An 18,959-nucleotide genomic window follows, 5' to 3' on the forward strand; every position below is an offset into this window, starting at 1 on the left:
GGGGCCACAGTTCCCTATGCTGGCTCAGGAATTCTGGGAGTTGAAGTCCACAGGTCATAAGGGGGCCACAGTTCCCTATGCTGGCTCAGGAATTCTGGGAGTTGAAGTCCACAGATCACAAAGGGAACATAGTTCCTTATGCTGGCGGACCGTGTGGGCCAAAGCCTCACCTGACGGTAGAGACTCAAGGCGACCGGCTGGTTCTGCAAAGCCATGAAGAAGTCGCCCCGGCCGAGTTCGTCCTTCAGGCGGGAGATAACGGTGTAAACTGAGCAGGGAGAAAAACACGGAGAAGAGAACGTTTGCCGGCCTGCTCCATCCTCTTGGCTGGGGAGGATGGGGGCTGCAGTTCTCAGCCGAGACAGGGGATTAATTTGCTCTTGCCTTCTCCTGGCAAGATACATTGTTCTAGGGGAGGCTAGGGAGAAAAAAATCCCCCCCTTTTTTTTCTTCCTGGACTTGCCTTAGTATATCAGCATAATCTGCCATGGCTTCAGAGAGAAAGATTGCTAAAATGGCTGGACATTTTATTGTGATTTTCTATCTATCTATCTATCTATCTATCTATCTATCTATCTATCTATCTATCTATCTATCTATCTATCTTTATCTATCATCTATCTATCATCTATCTATCTATCATCTATATATCTATCATCTATCTGTGCATCTATCTATCTATCTCTATCTATCTATCATCTATCTGTATATCTATCTATCTATCTATCTATCTATCTATCTATCTATCTATCATCTATCTATATCTATCTATTTATCTATCTATCATCTATCTATCATCTATCTGTATATCTATCTATCTATCTATCTATCTATCTTCTATATCTATCTATCTATCTATCTATCTATCTATCTATCTATCTATCTATCTATCTATCTATCTATCTATCTATATCTATCATCTATGTATCATCTATCATCTATATCTATCTATCTATCATCTATCTATCATCTATCTGTACATCTCTCCAAGGTCCCTTCCAACTTTATCATTATTATTATTATTATTATTATCTCTACATCTATCTATCTATCTATCTATCTATCTATCTATCTATCTATCTATCTGTCTGTCTGTCTGTCTGTCTGTCTGTCTGTCTATCTATCTAATCTATCTGATCTCTTTCTATCTTAATATCTATCTCAATATCTATCACCATCCATTCTCTCTCTCTCCCTCTCCCATCTTAAAGCATGCAGGCTGGGGAATTCTGGGAATTGAAGTCCATCCCTTTTAAAGCATGCTGACTGGGGAACTCTGGGAGTTGAAGTCCACCCATCTTAAAGTTGCCAAGTTTGGAACACACAAATATCAGGACAATGCTAGGTTAACTTTTTACAAAGAAGAAAAAGAGTGGAGAGTCCTGAACGAGGCTGCAGTGTCCCCCCCTGCACCTCCCGCCCTGTAAACCTCCCAGCTCTGCTGGAGGACATGAAAAGTAATGGACACCCCCCCCCCTGCCTCTATTTACCCAGGTCGCTGTCCCCACTCTCAATGGCTCTGCTCAACGCCAGCTGGCTCCTTTTCATAGTCAGTAAAAGAGGGACCTGCTTGCCCGGCCGGGGTTCGTATTCCAGCAGCTATAAAAAAACCCACAAGGTTTCCATGAGGGAATTCTGGGAGTTGGAAGTTCACATGTCTTCAGGTTGCCAAGGTTGGAAAACGCTGATCTAGCATAACAACTAATGATTTTGTCCTTGTTGTGTGTGGCTGGCCCAATCAGTCTGCAGCACGTCCACAAATGCTGAAGCCATTTCGTAATTTTCCAGGGAGGGAGATAAGAGTCCCTTGCATCATAAACAAGAGAGGGAGTCAAGCTATTCTTCAAAGCGCCTGAAGGCAGGACAAGAAACAACGGATGGAAACTGATCAAGGAGAGAAGCAACCTGGAATTAAGGAGAAACTTCCCTGAAAGTGAGAACAATTAACCAGTGGAACAGCTTGCCATCAGATGTTGTGGGTGCTCTATCACTGGAGGGTTTTGAAGAAGAGATTGGACAACCATTTGTCTGAAATGGTATACGGACTCCTGCCTAAGCAGGGGGCTGGACTAGATGACCTCAAAGATCCCTTCCAGATCAATTCTAATTCTAATTAACTCTAATTCTAATTAACTCTAATTCTAATTAATTCTAATTCTAATAATTTGAACTAATTAATTCTTCTAATTAATTCTAATTCTAATAATTTGAACTAATTAATTCTAATAATTCTAATTCTAAATCTAATTCTAATCTAGAAAGCTAACATGTCAGGGAAAAGGCAGGATAGAACCCACTCCTCTGACCTGCCCCGTTTCCAATAAATATCTAGTCCAACCCCCTGCTCAGGCAGGAAACCCTGTACCATTTCGGACAGATGGCTGTCCAGTCTCTTCTTAAAAACTTCCAGTGTTGGAGCATTCACCGCTTCTGGAGGCAGGTGGTTCCACTGGTTAATTGTTCTCACTGTCAGGAAGTTTCTCCTTAGTTCTAGGTTGCTTCTCTCCTTGATTAATTTCCATCCGTTGCTCCTTGTCCTGCCTTCAGGCGCTTTGGAGAATAGCTTGACTCCCTCTTCTTTGGGGCAGCCCCTGAGATATTGGAACACGGCTATCATGTTCCCCCTCGTCCTTCTCTTCGTTAAACTGGACATCCCCAATTCCAGCAACCCTTCCTTGTATGTTTTAGCCCTCCTGCCTCTTGGACCCTCCTTCCCTGCCAGACCCCCCACCCAACCCCCGGATGGATCCGGACCCATTTCCCTCACACCTTAATAGCCAGCTCGGTCCGGTTGCTCTCGTACGCCTGTGTAGCGATGTCGGAGTACGAAATGCCCACCGCATCCCCCAGTTTCTGGTTGATGACTTGGGCCAGTTCTTCATCCGACTTGTCTCTCTGCTGAACCTGAGAAAGGGCACGGAGCAAAGGGGGGGGGAGCGTCAAGAGGCAATTTCAGACCGTCCTCGCTTTACGACCGTTCTCTTAGCGAAAGTTCGCAATTACGATGCTGCTGAACGAAAGGACTTACGAACGGCGCCCCCAAAGTTAACAGCCGCCGCGGTGCCCGGGGATCACGTGATTTGCGACCCTGGGCGCTAGGCAGGCTTGGTTCAACACCGAATGGCGAGTTTCCGGGTCGTACCTTGTAGCAGGCCCAGTGGGCCAAAATCCGGCTTATTCCTTGGAATTCGGAAAGACGGAGATACTCGCAAATCTTGATGGCCACCGGATAAAGTCTTCTTAAAACCACCCTAAGAGACGAGGGCCGAAGGAAGAGGTCAGCCATGGGATCTAGCCCAAATTCTCAAGGAGCAGGCAAAAGGGTTGAAGGAAAGCCTCCAGCTTTAGGGACAGTCTATCTTTGGCTACAGAGAGCCGGTTTGGTGTAGGGATTGAAGCACCAGGCTAGGAAGCGGGAGACTCTGCATTCAAGTCCCACTTTAGGCATGAAAGGCGGCTGGGTGACTTTGGGCCAATCACCAGGAGACGGTGAGTTCTAGTCCCGCCTTAGGCAGGAAAGCACTGGGTAACTCTGGGCCAATCACCAGGAGACGGTGAGTTCTAGTCCCACCTTAGGCATAAAAGCTGGCTGAGTGACGTTTGGCCAATCACCAGGAGACGGTGAGTTCTAGTCCGGTCTTAGCCATGAAAGCCAATTGGGTGGCTTTGGGCCAATCACCAGGAGACGGTGAGTTCTAGTCCCACCTTATGCAGGAAAGCCAGCTGGGTGACTTTGGCCCAATCACCAGGAGATGGTGAGTTCTAGTCCCGCCTTAGTCATGAAAGCCAACTGGGTGACTTTCGGCCAATCACCAGGACACGGTGAGTTCTAGTCCGGTCTTAGACATGAAAGCCAATTGGGTAGCTTTGGGCCAATCACCAGGAGACGGTGAGTTCTAGTCCCACCTTATGCAGGAAAGCCAACTGGGTGACTTTGGGCCAATCACCAGGAGACGGTGAGTTCTAGTCCCACCTTAGGCATGAAAGCCAGCTGGGTGACTTTGGGCCAGTCACTCTATCTCAGCCCTAGGAAGGAGGCAATGGTCAAACAGTTCTAAAAAAAACCTTGCCAAGGAAATTATCCAGGATGCCTCGAAGAATCAACCAGATTGAACGCAACAACAACAACAACAACAACAACAACAACAATAATAATAATAATAAAAGCAATTTTGGCTACTCCCGATGCTCAGCCTCCAGTGAGGGGGAGCAGCCCCCAAATTGAGATGGATCGAGATTTGCCAGTTTTTAGATGGAAATGGGGACAAAAAACTGTCCCAGATGTTCAAAACATTTACAGGAGAGATACATTACCGATCCAGCAAAACCTCCTTGGTCAGCTGCTTGTATCTGTAAAACATCTGTTAAGGAGGAAGAATTTTGTAGGACTGGTTGGTTCCCCTATCTTGAAGGAGGGGAGATTGGAAGCACTGGCTGAGGAATTCTGGGAGTTGAAGTCCACAAGTCATCAAAGGGCCGAGTTTGAAGACCCCTGATGTAGACTTTAAGAGGAGTGGACTTCGACTCCCAGAATTCCTCAGCCGGCGTGCCTAGCTGAGGAATTCTGGGAGCTGAAGTCCACAAGTCATCAAAGGGCCAAGTTTGAAGACCCCCAATATAGACTTTAAGAGGAGTGGACTTCGACTCCCAGAATTCCTCAGCCAGGCACACATGCTTGGCTGAGGAATTCTGGGAGTTGAAGTCCACAAGTCATCAAAGGGCCAAGTTTGAAGACCCCTGATATAGACTTTAAGAGGAGTGGACTTCGACTCCCAGAATTCCTCAGGCAGCGTGCCTAGCTGAGGAATTCTGGGAGTTGAAGTCCACAAGTCATCAAAGGGCCGAGTTTGAAGACCCCCGATATAGACTTTAAGAGGAGTGGATTTCGACTCCCAGAATTCCTCAGGCAGCGTGCCTAGCTGAGGAATTCTGGGAGTTGAAGTCCACAAGTCATCAAAGGGCCAGGTTTGAAGACTCGTGTCTTAAATCTAACAAACAAAATGGAGGCTGGCTGAGGAATTCTGGGAGTTGAAGTCCATAAGTCCTAAAAGGGCCAGGTTTGAAGATCCCTGAGTTAGGAGCTGAGCAGAACTGATAAGAAAGCGAATCTTTGCCTGCTGAAACTGAAGGCCGAAAAAGCCAAACTCCGGTTTCCCGTGACCCATTTTGGTTCCACCATCAGGAAAGGATACTGATCGAAGCTGAGGGGGATCCCAATCTGGTAATCTCGGACAGCGTTAAGCACCCGCAGATCTCGGCAGGTTTCGACAAAGTTTTCCGGAGCAAATTTGTCGATGAAGCATTTCCCAAAAGAGGCTGCCTACAGGTAGAGAAAGGAAGAGGGAAGGAAGGCATTATTTTCCTCTTAAAGCGCAAGTTTCTAGTCCTTACAGTGGCAAGTGAAGTTAGAAAGCTTGCAAAGGGAATTCTGGGAGGTGAAGTCCACGTGTTTTAAAGCATGCAGGCTAGGGGATTCTGGGAGTTGAAGTCCACCCCTCTTAAAGCTTGCTGGCTGGGGAATTCTGGGAGTTGAAGTCCACCCCTCTTAAAGCATGCAGGCTGGGGAATTCTGGGAATTGAAGTCCACCCATCTTAAAGCATGCAGGCTGGGGAATTCTGGGAGCTGAAGTCCACCCATCTTCAACTTCTCAAGTTTGCTAACCACTGGTCTCTCCCAACCCCCCTCACCCCTCTGTTTTCCCATCTGAGCAGAGGCTGGGCCAAGCCCCCCCCCCGGCAGCGATCTACCTGTCCCCCTTACCTGGAGCAGAGCCTTCTGGATAGGTGGGGAGTGTTCGTAGCTGGCTGCTTTAATGCACTGCTCGACCGCCTCGGGAAGCAACTTCTGCTCCTTAATTTCACGCAGGTATTCATCCGCCTTCTGGCTTTCCTTCTGACAGGAGAGAGTTTAAATTTGAATTTTAAGTTTAAATTTGGGACTCAACTGCAGTCAGAAGTCCAGGATTACCTCCTAGACAGAATTGAGCACAATGGAGTCCAACATTTCTGTCCAGTGTTGGAGCATTCGTAAGACATACAGTAAGTCAATATCCTGTTTTTCGTGCTCTTGTTAAAGTTTGATTTTCCATCACTATTTAAAGTATCCTTTATGATTTCCTCAATATTATTGACGTTTGTCTAGCTAAAAAAATTTATTCATACCAATCCGCCTCTTATTTTCATATTTCCCATATCAAAAGAAGAAGAAAATGCTATTTTAATTCTAAATCATATCTTTCATTATAAAAGTCTAATTATATCATCCGTTCTTTTAATCATGTTCAAACAAGTATTTAAACATACGATGCCCCCTCTAATAGGTTAAATCTTCTATTTTTTTTAAATCTAACTCTCGCTTTCTTTCTTGGCCAAGTCGTTTTCCAAGCCAAGCCAATTAAATCGCCCAGGAATTTTGTTTCTATTTTTATGCAAGTTGCTTGGCATGAGGAAGACAATTGAGGTAGGGTATTTTTTGGGGGGGAGGGAGAATTCCACCCTTCTGTGTTCCTTAAGCAACTCCCACCTTCCTTCTCCCTCAATTTTTCCGTTTTTTTGTCTCCCAAATTGTAATTTTTCCTCTGACAGCACTATGTTCCATTCCCCAAAATCTTCTTCCTTCTCATCAGGTGCATCTCGCAGACTTAAAGGGTAAACGAGTCTTTTGCGTTGTCATTGTTACGGGTAAGTCTTGCAGTATTTTATTTGTGTACGGTAGTTTATATTTCCCTTCTTTCAACTCTTCCGTCTCTCGGTCCATTTCCTCTGCTTCGTCTTCCTATCTCTGGTTTGTTCGTTCCTACTTTGTAGTCATTGTCTGGGAACTGTCTAGTTGCAGATTTAACTTGGAGATTCGCTCATTTATATTATCTACATTGTTTTTAGTCTTTCAGACTGAGATTACCTCGTATTCCTTCTGCGCTTCAAGCAGCAAAGCTCCGGGCGACATGGAGGCGATCCGGAAGATCTCCTCACTGGCCTCTGAAAGAGAAAAACAGGGATGGGAAGGCCATCTGGGTCCATCCAAGTCTCGGCTCTACTGAAAAGTTGGGGAAAGTTTCTAGTCCTCTTTGTTCATGGTCAGGCTATTTAAAAGTCGGGGAGAGTCTTTAGTCCTCTTTGTTCACGGTCGGACTATTTAAAAGTCGAGGAAAGTTTCTAGTCCTCTTTATGGTCGGGCTATTTAAAAGTCGAGGAAAATTTCTAGCCCTCTTTGTTTATGGTCGGGCTATTTGAAAGTCGAGGAAAGTTTCTAGTCCTCTTTGTTCACGGTTGGACTATTTAAAAGTTGGGGAAAGTTTCTAGTCCTCTTTGTTCATGGTCAGGCTATTTAAAAGTCGAGGAAAATTTCTAGCCCTCTTTGTTTACGGTCAGACTATTTGAAAGTCAAGGAAAGTTTCTAGTCCTCTTTGTTCACAGTCGGGCTATTTAAAAGTCGAGGAAAGTTTCTAGTCCTCTTTGTTCACGGTCGGACTATTTAAAAGTTGGGGAAAGTTTCTAGTCCTCTTTGTTTATGGTCGGGCTATTTAAAAGTCGGGGAAAGTTTCTAGCCCTCTTTGTTTACGGTCGGACTATTTGAAAATCGAGGAAAGTTTCTAGTCTTCTTTGTTTACGGTCGGACTATTTAAAAGACAGGGAAAGTTTCTAGTTCTCTTAACTCACAGTCAGGCCATTTAAAAATCAGGGAAAGTTTCTAGTCCTCTTTGTTTACGGTCGGACTATTTAAAAATCAGGGAAAGTTTCTAGTCCTCTTTGTTCACGGTCAGGCTGGAAAAACCCACCTGGGATCTCATGGAGAAATTCATGGGTGGAGCGAGAAAAAATGCGCACCCCATCCAGCTCTGGGACCAGATGCGAATCCTCGTTCAGAGGATATCTGTGGGTTGGTGTTAAGGAAATGGAGAGCTGGTCTTTGGAAACCAATAAATATAATCTCTGCCGATCACAGCGATTTGCCCCCACCTCAGGAGACCCTCTAGGTTGGAGAACACCAGCCACATCCAAAGGTAGACTGGTTCAAATTATGGAGGCTCAGCGTTCTCTCTGGTTGCAAGTCATGTTTTTCAGGGCCAATTTGAGTGGTCACTAAATGAAAGGGTGTAAGTTGAGGACTACCTGTAAACTTTTCTAACACTCCCCCGCCCCCCCACCCCCACCAAATAAAAAATGAATAAGGATACTGAATGCTTTGCTGGTCGCTTCCAGCTACCACAAGGCACCGGTCCCAGGCCATCACAACGGCACGCTGGCGGCTGTGCTGTCGCGTACACCTGCCACGTAAAGAAGACAGAATAGCAGAATAACAGAGTGGGAAGGGACCTTGGAGGTCTTCTAGTCCAACCCCCAAGCCCGAGCAGGAGACCCTCTACCATTCCAGACAAGTGGCTGTCCAGTCTCTTCTTAAAAGGGTTGGAGCACCCACAACTTCTGGTGGCAAGCTGTTCCACTGGTTAATTGTTCTCACTGTCAGGAAATTCCTCCTTAGTTCCAGGTTGCTTCTCTCCTTGATTCGTTTCCATCCGTTGCTTCCTGTCCTGCCTTCAGGGGCTCTGGAGAATAGGTTGGGTTTAGGGGAAGGCGGAAGAAGGGGTCCGTGGTTTGGGGGTGCTTACCAGGCCATCTGCTTGGGGCAGGATCGGTAGTCGCAAGTGAACTCAGCCAATTTTTCCTGGCAGGAAGCAGAAGAAGAAGAGAGCAGGGAATGGAGGCCACCCGGCCAGCTAATCGAACAAAATGGCCGACTTTTCACCCCACTTGGGGTGTCTAAAGCTGGCTAACTGGGGACTTCTGGGAATTGAAGTCCTCCTATGCTGGCAGGGAATTCTGGGAGTTTAAATACAGCCATGCTGTCAGAGGAATTCTGGGAGTTTAATTCCACCCACGCTGGCGGGGGAATTCTGGGAGTTTAAATCCACCCATGCTGGCACCCTTAAGACCCTCAAATTAAGGTGGGTGCGACCGTCCCCTTAAGACCCTCAAATTTAGGTGGGTACGACCGTCCCTTAAGACCCTCAAATTAAGGTGGGTACGACCGTCCCCTTAAGACCCTCAAATTAAGGTGGGTGCGACCGTCCCCTTAAGACCCTCAATAAATCCACCCATGCTGGCAGGGAATTCTGGGAGTTTAATTCCACCCATGCTGGCAGGGGAATTCTGTCGAGTTTAATTCCACCCATGCTGGCAGGGAATTCTGGGAGTTTAAATCCAGCCATGCTGGGAATTCTGGGAACTAAGATCCATACATAGTGGCAGGGGAATTCTGGGAGCTAAAATTCAGACATACTGGCAGGGAATTCTGGGCATTTAAATCCACCCATGCTGGCGGGGGAATTCTGGAAACTAAGATTCATCCATAGTGGCAGGGGAATTCTGGGAGCTAAAAATCTCACCTTTAAGTTGGACCGCCCCATCCAGACGTAGCCGGTGTCGGTGAAGAGGGCCAAGAACCGGTGGTTGAACGACACGGCCATCCTGAGGAAGGAGCCGGCGTGCGGGCTGAGCCAAGGCAGGGTCTACGGAAAGGAAAGGAGACCACCAGTTAAAGTCAAGTCCATGCTGCCCTTCCACAGATTGACCGATCCTCTCACAGTGCAGGGAGTTGACTTACGACCACAGTTGGGCCCACAATGTGGTCGTTAAGCGGGTCACGCCCAAACTGATGACCTTTCTGTGGTGGACATTAAGTGAATCCCGCTTTCCCCTTTGACGTGGCTTCTTGGGAGCCCTCTGGGAAGGTCACGGAGGGGGATCACGAGACCCCGGGAGGCTGCAACTGCCACGTATACAGGTTGGTTGCCAAGCACTCACGTGACCATCGAGATGTTGTTGTGACGGTTGTGAAGTGTGAGGACCAGGGGTAAAGACCCTAGAAGATCATTTCAGACAAATGGTTTCCCAGTCTCTTCTTAAAAGCCTCCAGTGATGGAGCACTCATGACTTCGAGTGGCAAGCTGTTCCACTGGTTAATTGTTCTCACTGTACGAAATTTCTCCTTAATCCCAGATTGTTTCTCCCCTTGATTAGTTTCCATTAATTGTCTCATTAATTGTCCATTTTTAAAAGAGGAATAGAATAGAATAGAATAGAATAGAATAATAAGAATAGAATAGAATAGAATAGAATAATAAGAATAGAATAGAATAAATATTGGAATATAGAATAGAATAGAATAGAATAGAATAGAATAGAATAGAATAGAATAGAATAATAAGAATAGAATAGAATAATAAGAATAGAATAGAATAAATATTGGAATATAGAATAGAATAGAATAATAAGAATAGAATAGAATAGAATAGAATAGAATAGAATAGAATAGAATAGAATAGAATAATAAGAATAGAATAGAATAAATATTGGAATATAGAATAGAATAGAATAGAATAGAATAGAATAGAATAATAAGAATAGAATAGAATAGGATAGAATAGAATAGAATAGAATAGAATAGAATAGAATAATAAGAATAGAATAGAATAAATATTGGAATATAGAATAGAATAGAATAGAATAGAATAGAATGATAAGAATAGAATAGAATAATGATAGAACAGAATGAAGAATAGAATAGAATAATGATAATAGAATAGAATAGAATAGAATAGAATAGAATAGAATAGAATAGAATAGAATAGAATAAATATTGGAATATAGAATACAATAGAATAAATATTGGAATATAGAAAAGAATAGAATACAGAATAGAATAGAATAGAATAGAATATAGAATAGAATATAGAATAGAATAGAATAGAATAGAATATAGAATAGAATATAGAATATAGAATATAGAATATAGAATTATCTTATCTTATCTTATCTCGACCTTCCCTGGAACCTCCAGAAGATCAGATCGGGGGACGAGTTCGTCCTCTTGGATATATGGTAGAGTCTGTTCACTGACAGAAGTCCACGAAAACTCTTATCCAACTGGGGGGAGAAGAAAGACCGTCGGGGAGTTTATGTGCAACGTGCTCGTTTTTGTGGCTACGGGTTGAAGGAGCTACAAACCATGGCTTAGCCAGTCAAGACAACCTGCAGAAAAACCAACAATTTCACACTGAATTTGTCCCACGCACCACCGGAGTGCAGGAGGCGTCGTCCAGAAGATACAACTCTTGACCGACAGCCAGCAGAACGTTGGTGACCCTGTTTTGGCACAAGACCGTCCAGCAGGAGGGGGGGCCTTGAAGACCTGGCCGGAGAGGGGGGAAAAAGAGGTCATCCATCTGAACTTTGGGGGAAGAAAAAATGTTGAACTCTAACCTGGATACCGACCGGTGTGTGTGTGTGTGTGTGTGTGTTTAAAACATCTCACAAGGGAGTCAGGAGTGAGGGCAGTCCTCGGCTGACGGCCACAGTTTGGAACCCAAAATTTTCATTGCTAAGAGAGATCGTTGTTAAGCGGGGTTTTGCCTCATTTTGCGACCAGGGTTGTTAAGTGAATCTGGCTCTCTCTCCCGCCCCCTCCCCATTGACTTCGCTGGTCAGAAGGTCGCAAAAGGGGAGACTCTGCGACCGTCATAAATGCGAGTCAGTTGCCAAGCATCCGAATTTGGATCACGTGACCGTGGGGCAGGCTGCAATGGTCGTTAAATGGGGGAAAAAGTCCCAAGTCCCTTTTTTTCGGTGCCGTTGTAACTTGGAACGGTCACTAAATGAACTGTCGTAAGTCGAGGACTGCCTGTACGGGGTTACAATGCACCCTCCCTTGCAAATCACATTTTGCAACTCCGACCTCCAAAGGTCGCTTCGGACTAGACTCAGACTCTTGAACCATGAGGTCTAGAAACCTGAGACGTCCTTTTGTACGGAGCGTTGAAAAAGTCCCGTCTCAGGAAAATACAGCAAGTCCTCGACCTACAAAAGTTCATTTAGTGACCGTTCAAAGTTACAACGGCACTGAAAAAAGGGACCTATGACCGTTATTCACACTTACGACCGTCGCAGCATCCCCCCAGGTCACGTGATCAAAATTCGGACGCTTGGCAAACTGACTCGCATTTATGACGGCTGCAGCGTCCCGGGGTCACGCGACCCCCCCTTTTGCGACCTTCTGATGAGCAAAGTCAAGATGGAAGCTGTGATACTTACTTAACAGCTGCAGGGGATTCACTTAACAACGGAGCTAAGAGAGGTCGTAAATTGGGGCAAAGCCTGCTTAACAAACATTTCCCTTAGCGACAGGAATGTTGGGCTCCACTGCGGCCGCTACTCAAGGACTACCTGTACAGGGAACCCAAGTCAGTTTCTCTCCCTGGGACGGTGTTTCGTACAAAAGGAAGCCTCAGGTTTCTAGACCTCATGGTTCAAGAGTCTGAATCCGATTAGAAACGAACCGGGAAGCTCTGAGGAGGTGAGTTAGGACGACGGAGCCCTACCTGGCACTACGGGAAGTTTGCGTAGCTTCATGTTGTAGATATTGTTGGCCAGGCTGAACCTGTGTTGGAGGGCGGACAGGAGGGCCAAACCGGTGCCGTACGTTGTGTAGAACACCCTGGCCTCCAGCACGCGCTCCTGCATCACGTCCTGAGGGAGAAGAGAGAAAGCGTGACCTTCACGCAACGTCTGGGGAAGATTCTTCGTCCTCCAGGTCAGGAACTGTCCCAAAGGTGCTTTTCCAAAAGGCAGCCTTGAAGACGTTTCGCTCCTCATCCAAGAAGCTTCTTCAGTTCTGACTGAATGGTGGAGGATGGAGGGATTTACATTTCTTGCAGTCATCTGGTTATTAGTACTCGCTCTGAGAGCCGTTGAGGCCACCTGGAGGTTTATCTGTGTCCTCGGGGTCAGCTGAGTGGTGCCAATGGGTGTGGGACCTTCTTGGAACTGCTGAAAGGGCTGTGTTGTAGACTGGTGATGGGTGGTGTCGTGTCCCCCCCCCTGTTGAGCGCGGGCTGCTCAAATTTTAACATAGATGGCCTCTTTGACCCCACTTTCAAACCAGTGGTCCTCTCGCTCCAAAATGTGGACTTTGCTGTCATAATAATAATAATGATGATGATGATGATGTTGTTGTTGTTGGAAGGGACCTTGGAGGTCATCTAGTCCAACCCCCTGCTCAGGCAGGAAACCCTATACCATTTCAGACAAATGGCTGTCCAGTCACTAAATGAACTGTTGTAAGTCGAGGACTGCTTGTATTTTTCCAGAGGCGATAAAGTCACAATCTGGACAGCCATTTGATGGAAATGGTTTAGGATTTCCTGCCTGAGCAGCGGGTTGGAATAGATGACCTCCAAGGTCCCTTCCAACTTTATTATTATTATTATTATTATTATTATTGTTGTTGTTGTTGTTGTTGTTATTATTATTATTATTATCATCATCATCATCATCATTTCTCACTTCTGCCCATAACTTAATAATAATAATAATAATAATAATAATAATAATAATAATAATAATAATAATAATAATAATAATAATAATAATAATAATAATAGTAACAACAACAACAACAAAGTTGGAAGGGACCTTGGAGGTCTTCTAGTCCAACCCCCTGCTCAGGCAGGAAACCCTATACCATTTCAGACAAATGGCTGTCCAGTCTCTCCTTAAAAACTTCCAGTGTTGGAGCATTCACCGCTTCTGGAGGCAGGTTGTTCCACGTATTTATAGTTCCAGGTTGCTTCTCTCCTTGATTAATTTCCATCTGTTGCTTCTTGTTCTGCCTTTGGGTGCTTTGAAGAATAGGTGGACCCCCCCCCTTTTCTTTGGGGCAGCCCCTCAACTACTGGAAGGCTGCTATCCTGTCCCCCCTCGTCCTTCTCTTCATTAAACTGCACATCCCCAATTCCAGCAACCGTCCTTCCTATGATTTATCCTCCAGTCCCCTGATCATCTTTGATGCTCTTCTCTTCTGTTCTTCACAGAGTATTTTTTTTTTAAAAAAACATCCTAGCAACTTTTAGAGGGGTGGACTCCAACTCCCAGAATTCTCTAGCTGGATCTGCATGACAGCTGATCCTCGACTTACGACCGAGCCCAAAATTCCCATTCTACCGCGGACTCCAATTCTCCCTAGAGTTAACCCTGGTTTGTAACAAAAGTCCAAAGGGCGCAATCTGAGTTCACACGCCATGCAAAGCCCTCACGTTCTTGGAGGCTTCGCATGTGCTCAGAGGCCAGACGAGCGCGACTCGAACCCAGCTCAGCCACCCCCCTCCGTTTTGGGGGTCACTTACGTTGTTCATGGTGACTTTTTTCTTGAATTCGCCAAACAGGCTGTGGAGAAGGACGATGCCGTTCTCCTGGAGGCTGAGCAGGTCCTCGTTGGTGGTCCAGCCCAGGAACATGGCTGGAGAATCCTTCCACTGTCGGCAAAGAGATGGAGACCCTTGAAGACAGCTCGACCACAACTCCCATCAGCCCCAGCAGGTTCCAGGACTCTGCTCTCTGTCTCTTGGTTAGCTTTGGTTCGTATATCCCCCTCCCTTCATCCACAGAAGCGTGTCCCGCGGATGCAACTACAACTCCCAGGATCCCCAGCCACAAGCCTCACCCTTTTGTTGTTGACGGACTACATCTCCCATCCTTCCTAACAATGGCCTGAGTTGGTTTAGAACAGGGGTAGGCAACCTTGGCTCTTTTATGACTCGTGGACTTCAACTCCCAGAATTCCTGAGCCAGCCACACTGAGGGGACAGGGAGAGGTTTCCAAGCTGAGCCATGCTGGCTCAGGAATTCTGGGAGTTGAAGTCCACGAGTCATAAAGCGGCCTAGGCCTAGGCCAGAGGTAGGCAACCTGGGCTCTTTTATGACTGGTGGACTTCAACTCCCAGAATTCCTGAGCCAGCATGGCTCAGCTTGGAAACCTCTCCCTGTCCCCTCAGCATGGCCGGCTCAGGAATTCTGGGAGTTGAAGTCCACCAGTCATAAAAGAGCCGAGGTGGCCTACCCCTAGTTTAGAACTGTGTTTTTCCAAGCTTGGCAACTTGTAAGACCTGCAGACTTCAACTCCCAGAATTCCACAGCCAGCCTGGCTGGCTGGTTGGCTGTGGAATTCTGGGAGTTGAAGTCCGCAGGTCTTAAAAGGTGCCAAGCTTGGAAAAACACTGGTGCAGCGTGACAGGAAGTCCTCGGCTTACGACCACAATTGTTGCTAAGCAAAACATTTGTTAAAGTGAGCGTTGCCCCATTTTATGATGTTTCTTGCCACAGTTGTTAAGTGAGTTACTGCAGTTGGTAACACGGCTGTTAAGGGAATCCCGGGGACGCTGCGACCGTCATAAATATGAGTCAGTTGCCAAGGGTCTGAATTTTGATCCCATGACCACGGGGATGGTGCGATGGTCGTTAAGCGTGAAAAATGTTCATAAGTCACTTTTTTTCAGTGCTGTTGTTAACTCTGAACGGCCACTAAACGAACAGTCGTAAGTCCAGGACTAACCTGTACAAGGGGTTACAATGCTCCTTCCGTTTCAAGCCGCATTTTGCAGCTCGGAGCTTCCCGGGTCGCCTCTGTGTAAGATTCAGACTCCTGAACCATGAGGTCTAGAAACCTGAGACTCCCTTTTGTACGAAGCGTTGAAAAAGTCCCATCTCGGGGAAGACAGCGAGTCCTCGGCTTACGACAGTTCAGTTTAGTGACTGTTTGAAGTTGCAGCGGTCCTGAGAAAAGGGACTTAGGACCGTTTTTCACACCTACGAACCTCGTCGCGTCCCTATCTGGTTTCCCCCACTGACTTTGCTTGTCGCAAGGTCGCAAAAGGGGGATCCCGTGATACACACACACACACACACACACAGGACACCGCGACCATCATAAATATGAGTCAGTTGCCAGGTGTCTGAATTTTGATCTCATGACCACGGGGACGCTGCAACAGAGTGTGGAAAAAGGCCATTGATCCTTTTTTTCAGTGCCGTTTTAACTTCAGACGGTCACTAAACGAACTGTTGCACATCGAGGTGTCAAGGTATTGATTTAACAGCTAACCAGCTTATGTAATGTAAGATGTAAGGATGGGAATGACTCAGCAGGGTCTGTGTCCCTTTAAGAGCCAGCAGGGTCTGTGTATAAAGGGAAGGCTCTGCTGGTGTGTTTCTTCTTCCGTTTCCTGCTGTAACTGTGGTTTGTTGGGTCCTGCTGTATTAGCACGTGCATGTATATTATTCCTGGTGTACGATATTGTAGACCAGTGATGGCGAACCTTTTGGAGACCGAATGTCCAAACTGCAACCCAAAACCCACTGATGCATCGTTGGGTGCCAGGTGGGCGTGGCCCATTGGGTGGGCGTGGCTGCAGTGGTAACGGCAGACTGGGTGGGACTAAAAAGTTCAATCAATCAATTCCAACTTTGCAAGATCTTTTTTTCCCGTGAGAAGTTGAAATTGACTGATTGATTGAACCTTTTTTTTTTTTTTTGCATACGGCGGCAGAGGCCTAAAGCGAAAAGGTTTTATAAAACCCAGCTGAAGGCCTAGGACTGGGGCGACGGCACGCGTGCCCACAGAGAGGGCTCTGAGTGCCGCCTCTGGCACCTGTGCCATAGGTTCGCCACCACTGTTGTAGACAGTGTAAGATAAACCACCATTTACTATAGACCACTTCTAGCTTATCTCGCGCAATAAGACTGTGCATGCTCAGACACGAGGACCGCCTGTAACTGACCCTTGGGTCTTACTCACCACAACACTGGCCAGCTGGATCCCAGAAGCAGAGTAGATCTCTAGAAGAGGCCGGGAGCTGGGCGATTTCTCTCTCTTGTTTTTCATCAGGGCTAAACATTAAAAAAAAAAAAAGAGGAAGAACACACAAACACACACACCCCCGATTGCAAATTGAGAGAACCTGGGAAGTCAGACGTGCCAGGGGCTAAACATGGGTTGGGTGGGTTGAGACCTTCAGAGGTAGCTTGCCAGCTTCTGATGCTTCCTTAATTGATAAGTAATTTGAGACTGTTAATTGGGAAAGTCCTTTAGGTTCCAGCCTGAAAAAAGGGTTGGACTAGAAGACCTCTAAGATCCCTTCCAACTCTGTTATTCTATTTCTGTTCCTGTTTCTATTTTATTCTATTCTATATTCCAATATTTATTCTATTCTATTCTATTCTATTCTATTCTATTCTATTCTATTCTATTCTATTCTATTCTATTCTATTCTGTATTTCTATTCTATTCTGTATTTCTATTCTATTCTGTATTTCTATTCTATTCTGTTCTGTTTTATTCTATTCTATTCTGTATTTCTATTCTATTCTATTCTGTAATTCTGTTCTGTTCTGTTCTGTTTTATTCTATTCTATTCTATTGTATTTCTATTCTATTCTGTTCTATTCTGTTTCATTCTATTCTATTCTATTCTGTATTTCTATTTATTCTATTCTGTAATTCTATTCTATTCTGTATTTCTATTCTATTCTATTCTGTAATTCTGTTCTGTTCTGTTCTGTTTTATTCTATTCTATTGTATTTCTATTCTATTCTGTTCTATTCTGTTTTATTCTATTCTATTCTGTATTTCTATTCTATTCTGTATTTCTATTCTATTCTATTCTGTAATTCTATTCTGTTCTGTTCTGTTTTATTCTATTCTATTCTATTCTATTCTAATTCTATCATTATTCTATTTCTATTTTATCTCTCTTGCTTTGGGCCAACCAACAGATTAGGGTTCCTCCCCACCCCAGATTAAAACTCAAATCAGACCAGCCCAATGTTTTTCCAAACCCGGCAAGTTTAACACAGGCTTGTAGCTACTGGTAGAGGGGTGGACTTCAACTCCCAGAATTCCCTAGCCGGCTTTAGCCAAAAAGGACGGTCACGTACCGATGGGACCCCCGTACGGGGCGGCAGCCACCAAATAGTCCCGCAGGTCTTCCTTCAAATTCCAGCTCATGCTGTAAAGTTCCAGTTTCCTAGAAAGGGGAGGAAGTATTTATTTTATTTATTGATCAAATTGATTTGCCTCCCATCTCATACCCAACAACTTTGGGCAGCTTACAATATAAATTAACTAAATTAAGAATATCATTTTTTTAAAAAACACCCATCATTTAGCTTTCATCGATCTGTCCTGCCCCACGAACCACACGTAAAATGCAACGGCCTTTTAAGCCAGCCACAAAACAACTGTGCAATCGAAAGGGAAATAATTCCCCCCCCCAAAAAAGGTTCCTGTTAAAAATGCAGGCAGAATTTCCCCAAGTACTTTTTTTTGGGGGGGGTGTGTCTGCAAAAGACTTTAGCACCCCCCCTAACCATGGGGATCCTAGCCTGCTTGAGGAGTTGCACTACCATGTTGACCATCCTCCCCTTCTGGCTGGGGAGGATGGGCTTTGCCATGAAAAGCTGTTCAAAAAAAAAACTGCCCTGGGCAAAGCAAATGAGTTGTTTTGGGTTTAAAATCTTTGTGACAAACCCCCCCCCCCTCCAATAAGCATCATTTTGCAGAGGATTGGGTGTCATACATACATACATACATACATACATGCATGCATGCATGCATACATACATACATACATACATACATATGGGGGGGTGTTTGGAAAAAAGGGGGTGCATGTTATGGGGGAAGCCTCAGTGGCATGGCAGGAAGAAGGGCCCAGGGGCTTTTCTTGGGGGGGGGTCTGAAAAAGAAAGCCCACTGACCGATAATAGGCGGATTCCCCCAGGGGATCCCAATTGGCGGTGTAGCAATCCATCGGGGCGAACTGGAGGATCTGGGGCGCTCAGCTGCTCTCCTTGCTGCTCCCGAGCACTTCCGCCCTCACTTCCCGGCCTAGGTAAGCGGAAGGGAGGAAGCGGCCGTCGCCATGTTGAGCGAGGGCAGCTCCAGAACACACACCCCCCCGGCTTGGCTCGCGGCCGCCCTCTAGAGGGGAGAGGAAGCACGGCGGCTTGCCTTTCTCACCTCTGCCGTTTCAGGATCAATCATAAAACACCAGGCAGTCCTCGACTTACGACCACAGTGGAGCCCCGCCCTCCCCCATTTCCGTTGCTAAGTGAGACACTTCTGAGG

At 45.7% G+C, this 18,959-nt stretch overlaps 1 protein-coding gene across 2 annotated transcripts in view; it reads right to left on the reverse strand.

Annotated features, from left to right (window-relative positions):
• Positions 1–18,706, reverse strand: part of VPS16 (VPS16 core subunit of CORVET and HOPS complexes) — a 26,654-nt gene extending 7,948 nt beyond the window's left edge. Inside the window, exons 1-18 of one of the 2 annotated variants that reach the window (XM_015825897.1) lie at positions 18,590–18,706; positions 17,768–17,856; positions 16,628–16,719; positions 14,181–14,309; positions 12,378–12,525; positions 11,076–11,191; positions 9,387–9,509; positions 8,610–8,665; positions 8,178–8,267; positions 7,779–7,873; positions 6,902–6,978; positions 5,762–5,893; positions 5,193–5,320; positions 4,315–4,350; positions 3,143–3,251; positions 2,770–2,904; positions 1,491–1,599; positions 171–268 (exon numbers count right to left, since the gene is read on the reverse strand). In XM_015825897.1, coding sequence (XP_015681383.1) covers positions 171–268; positions 1,491–1,599; positions 2,770–2,904; positions 3,143–3,251; positions 4,315–4,350; positions 5,193–5,320; positions 5,762–5,893; positions 6,902–6,978; positions 7,779–7,873; positions 8,178–8,267; positions 8,610–8,665; positions 9,387–9,509; positions 11,076–11,191; positions 12,378–12,525; positions 14,181–14,309; positions 16,628–16,719; positions 17,768–17,856; positions 18,590–18,642 — 1,815 coding nt within the window. In that variant the 5' untranslated portion in view covers positions 18,643–18,706. The remainder of the gene's footprint in view (positions 1–170; positions 269–1,490; positions 1,600–2,769; positions 2,905–3,142; positions 3,252–4,314; positions 4,351–5,192; positions 5,321–5,761; positions 5,894–6,901; positions 6,979–7,778; positions 7,874–8,177; positions 8,268–8,609; positions 8,666–9,386; positions 9,510–11,075; positions 11,192–12,377; positions 12,526–14,180; positions 14,310–16,627; positions 16,720–17,767; positions 17,857–18,589) is intronic. The other variant, XM_015825898.1, reaches the window with a different exon arrangement.
• Between the last annotated feature and the right edge of the window lie 253 nt (positions 18,707–18,959).

This window comes from Protobothrops mucrosquamatus, unplaced genomic scaffold, assembly GCF_001527695.2.
Source record: "Protobothrops mucrosquamatus isolate PMUCROS unplaced genomic scaffold, P.Mucros_1.0 scaffold2871, whole genome shotgun sequence".
Classification (NCBI taxonomy): domain Eukaryota; kingdom Metazoa; phylum Chordata; class Lepidosauria; order Squamata; family Viperidae; genus Protobothrops; species Protobothrops mucrosquamatus.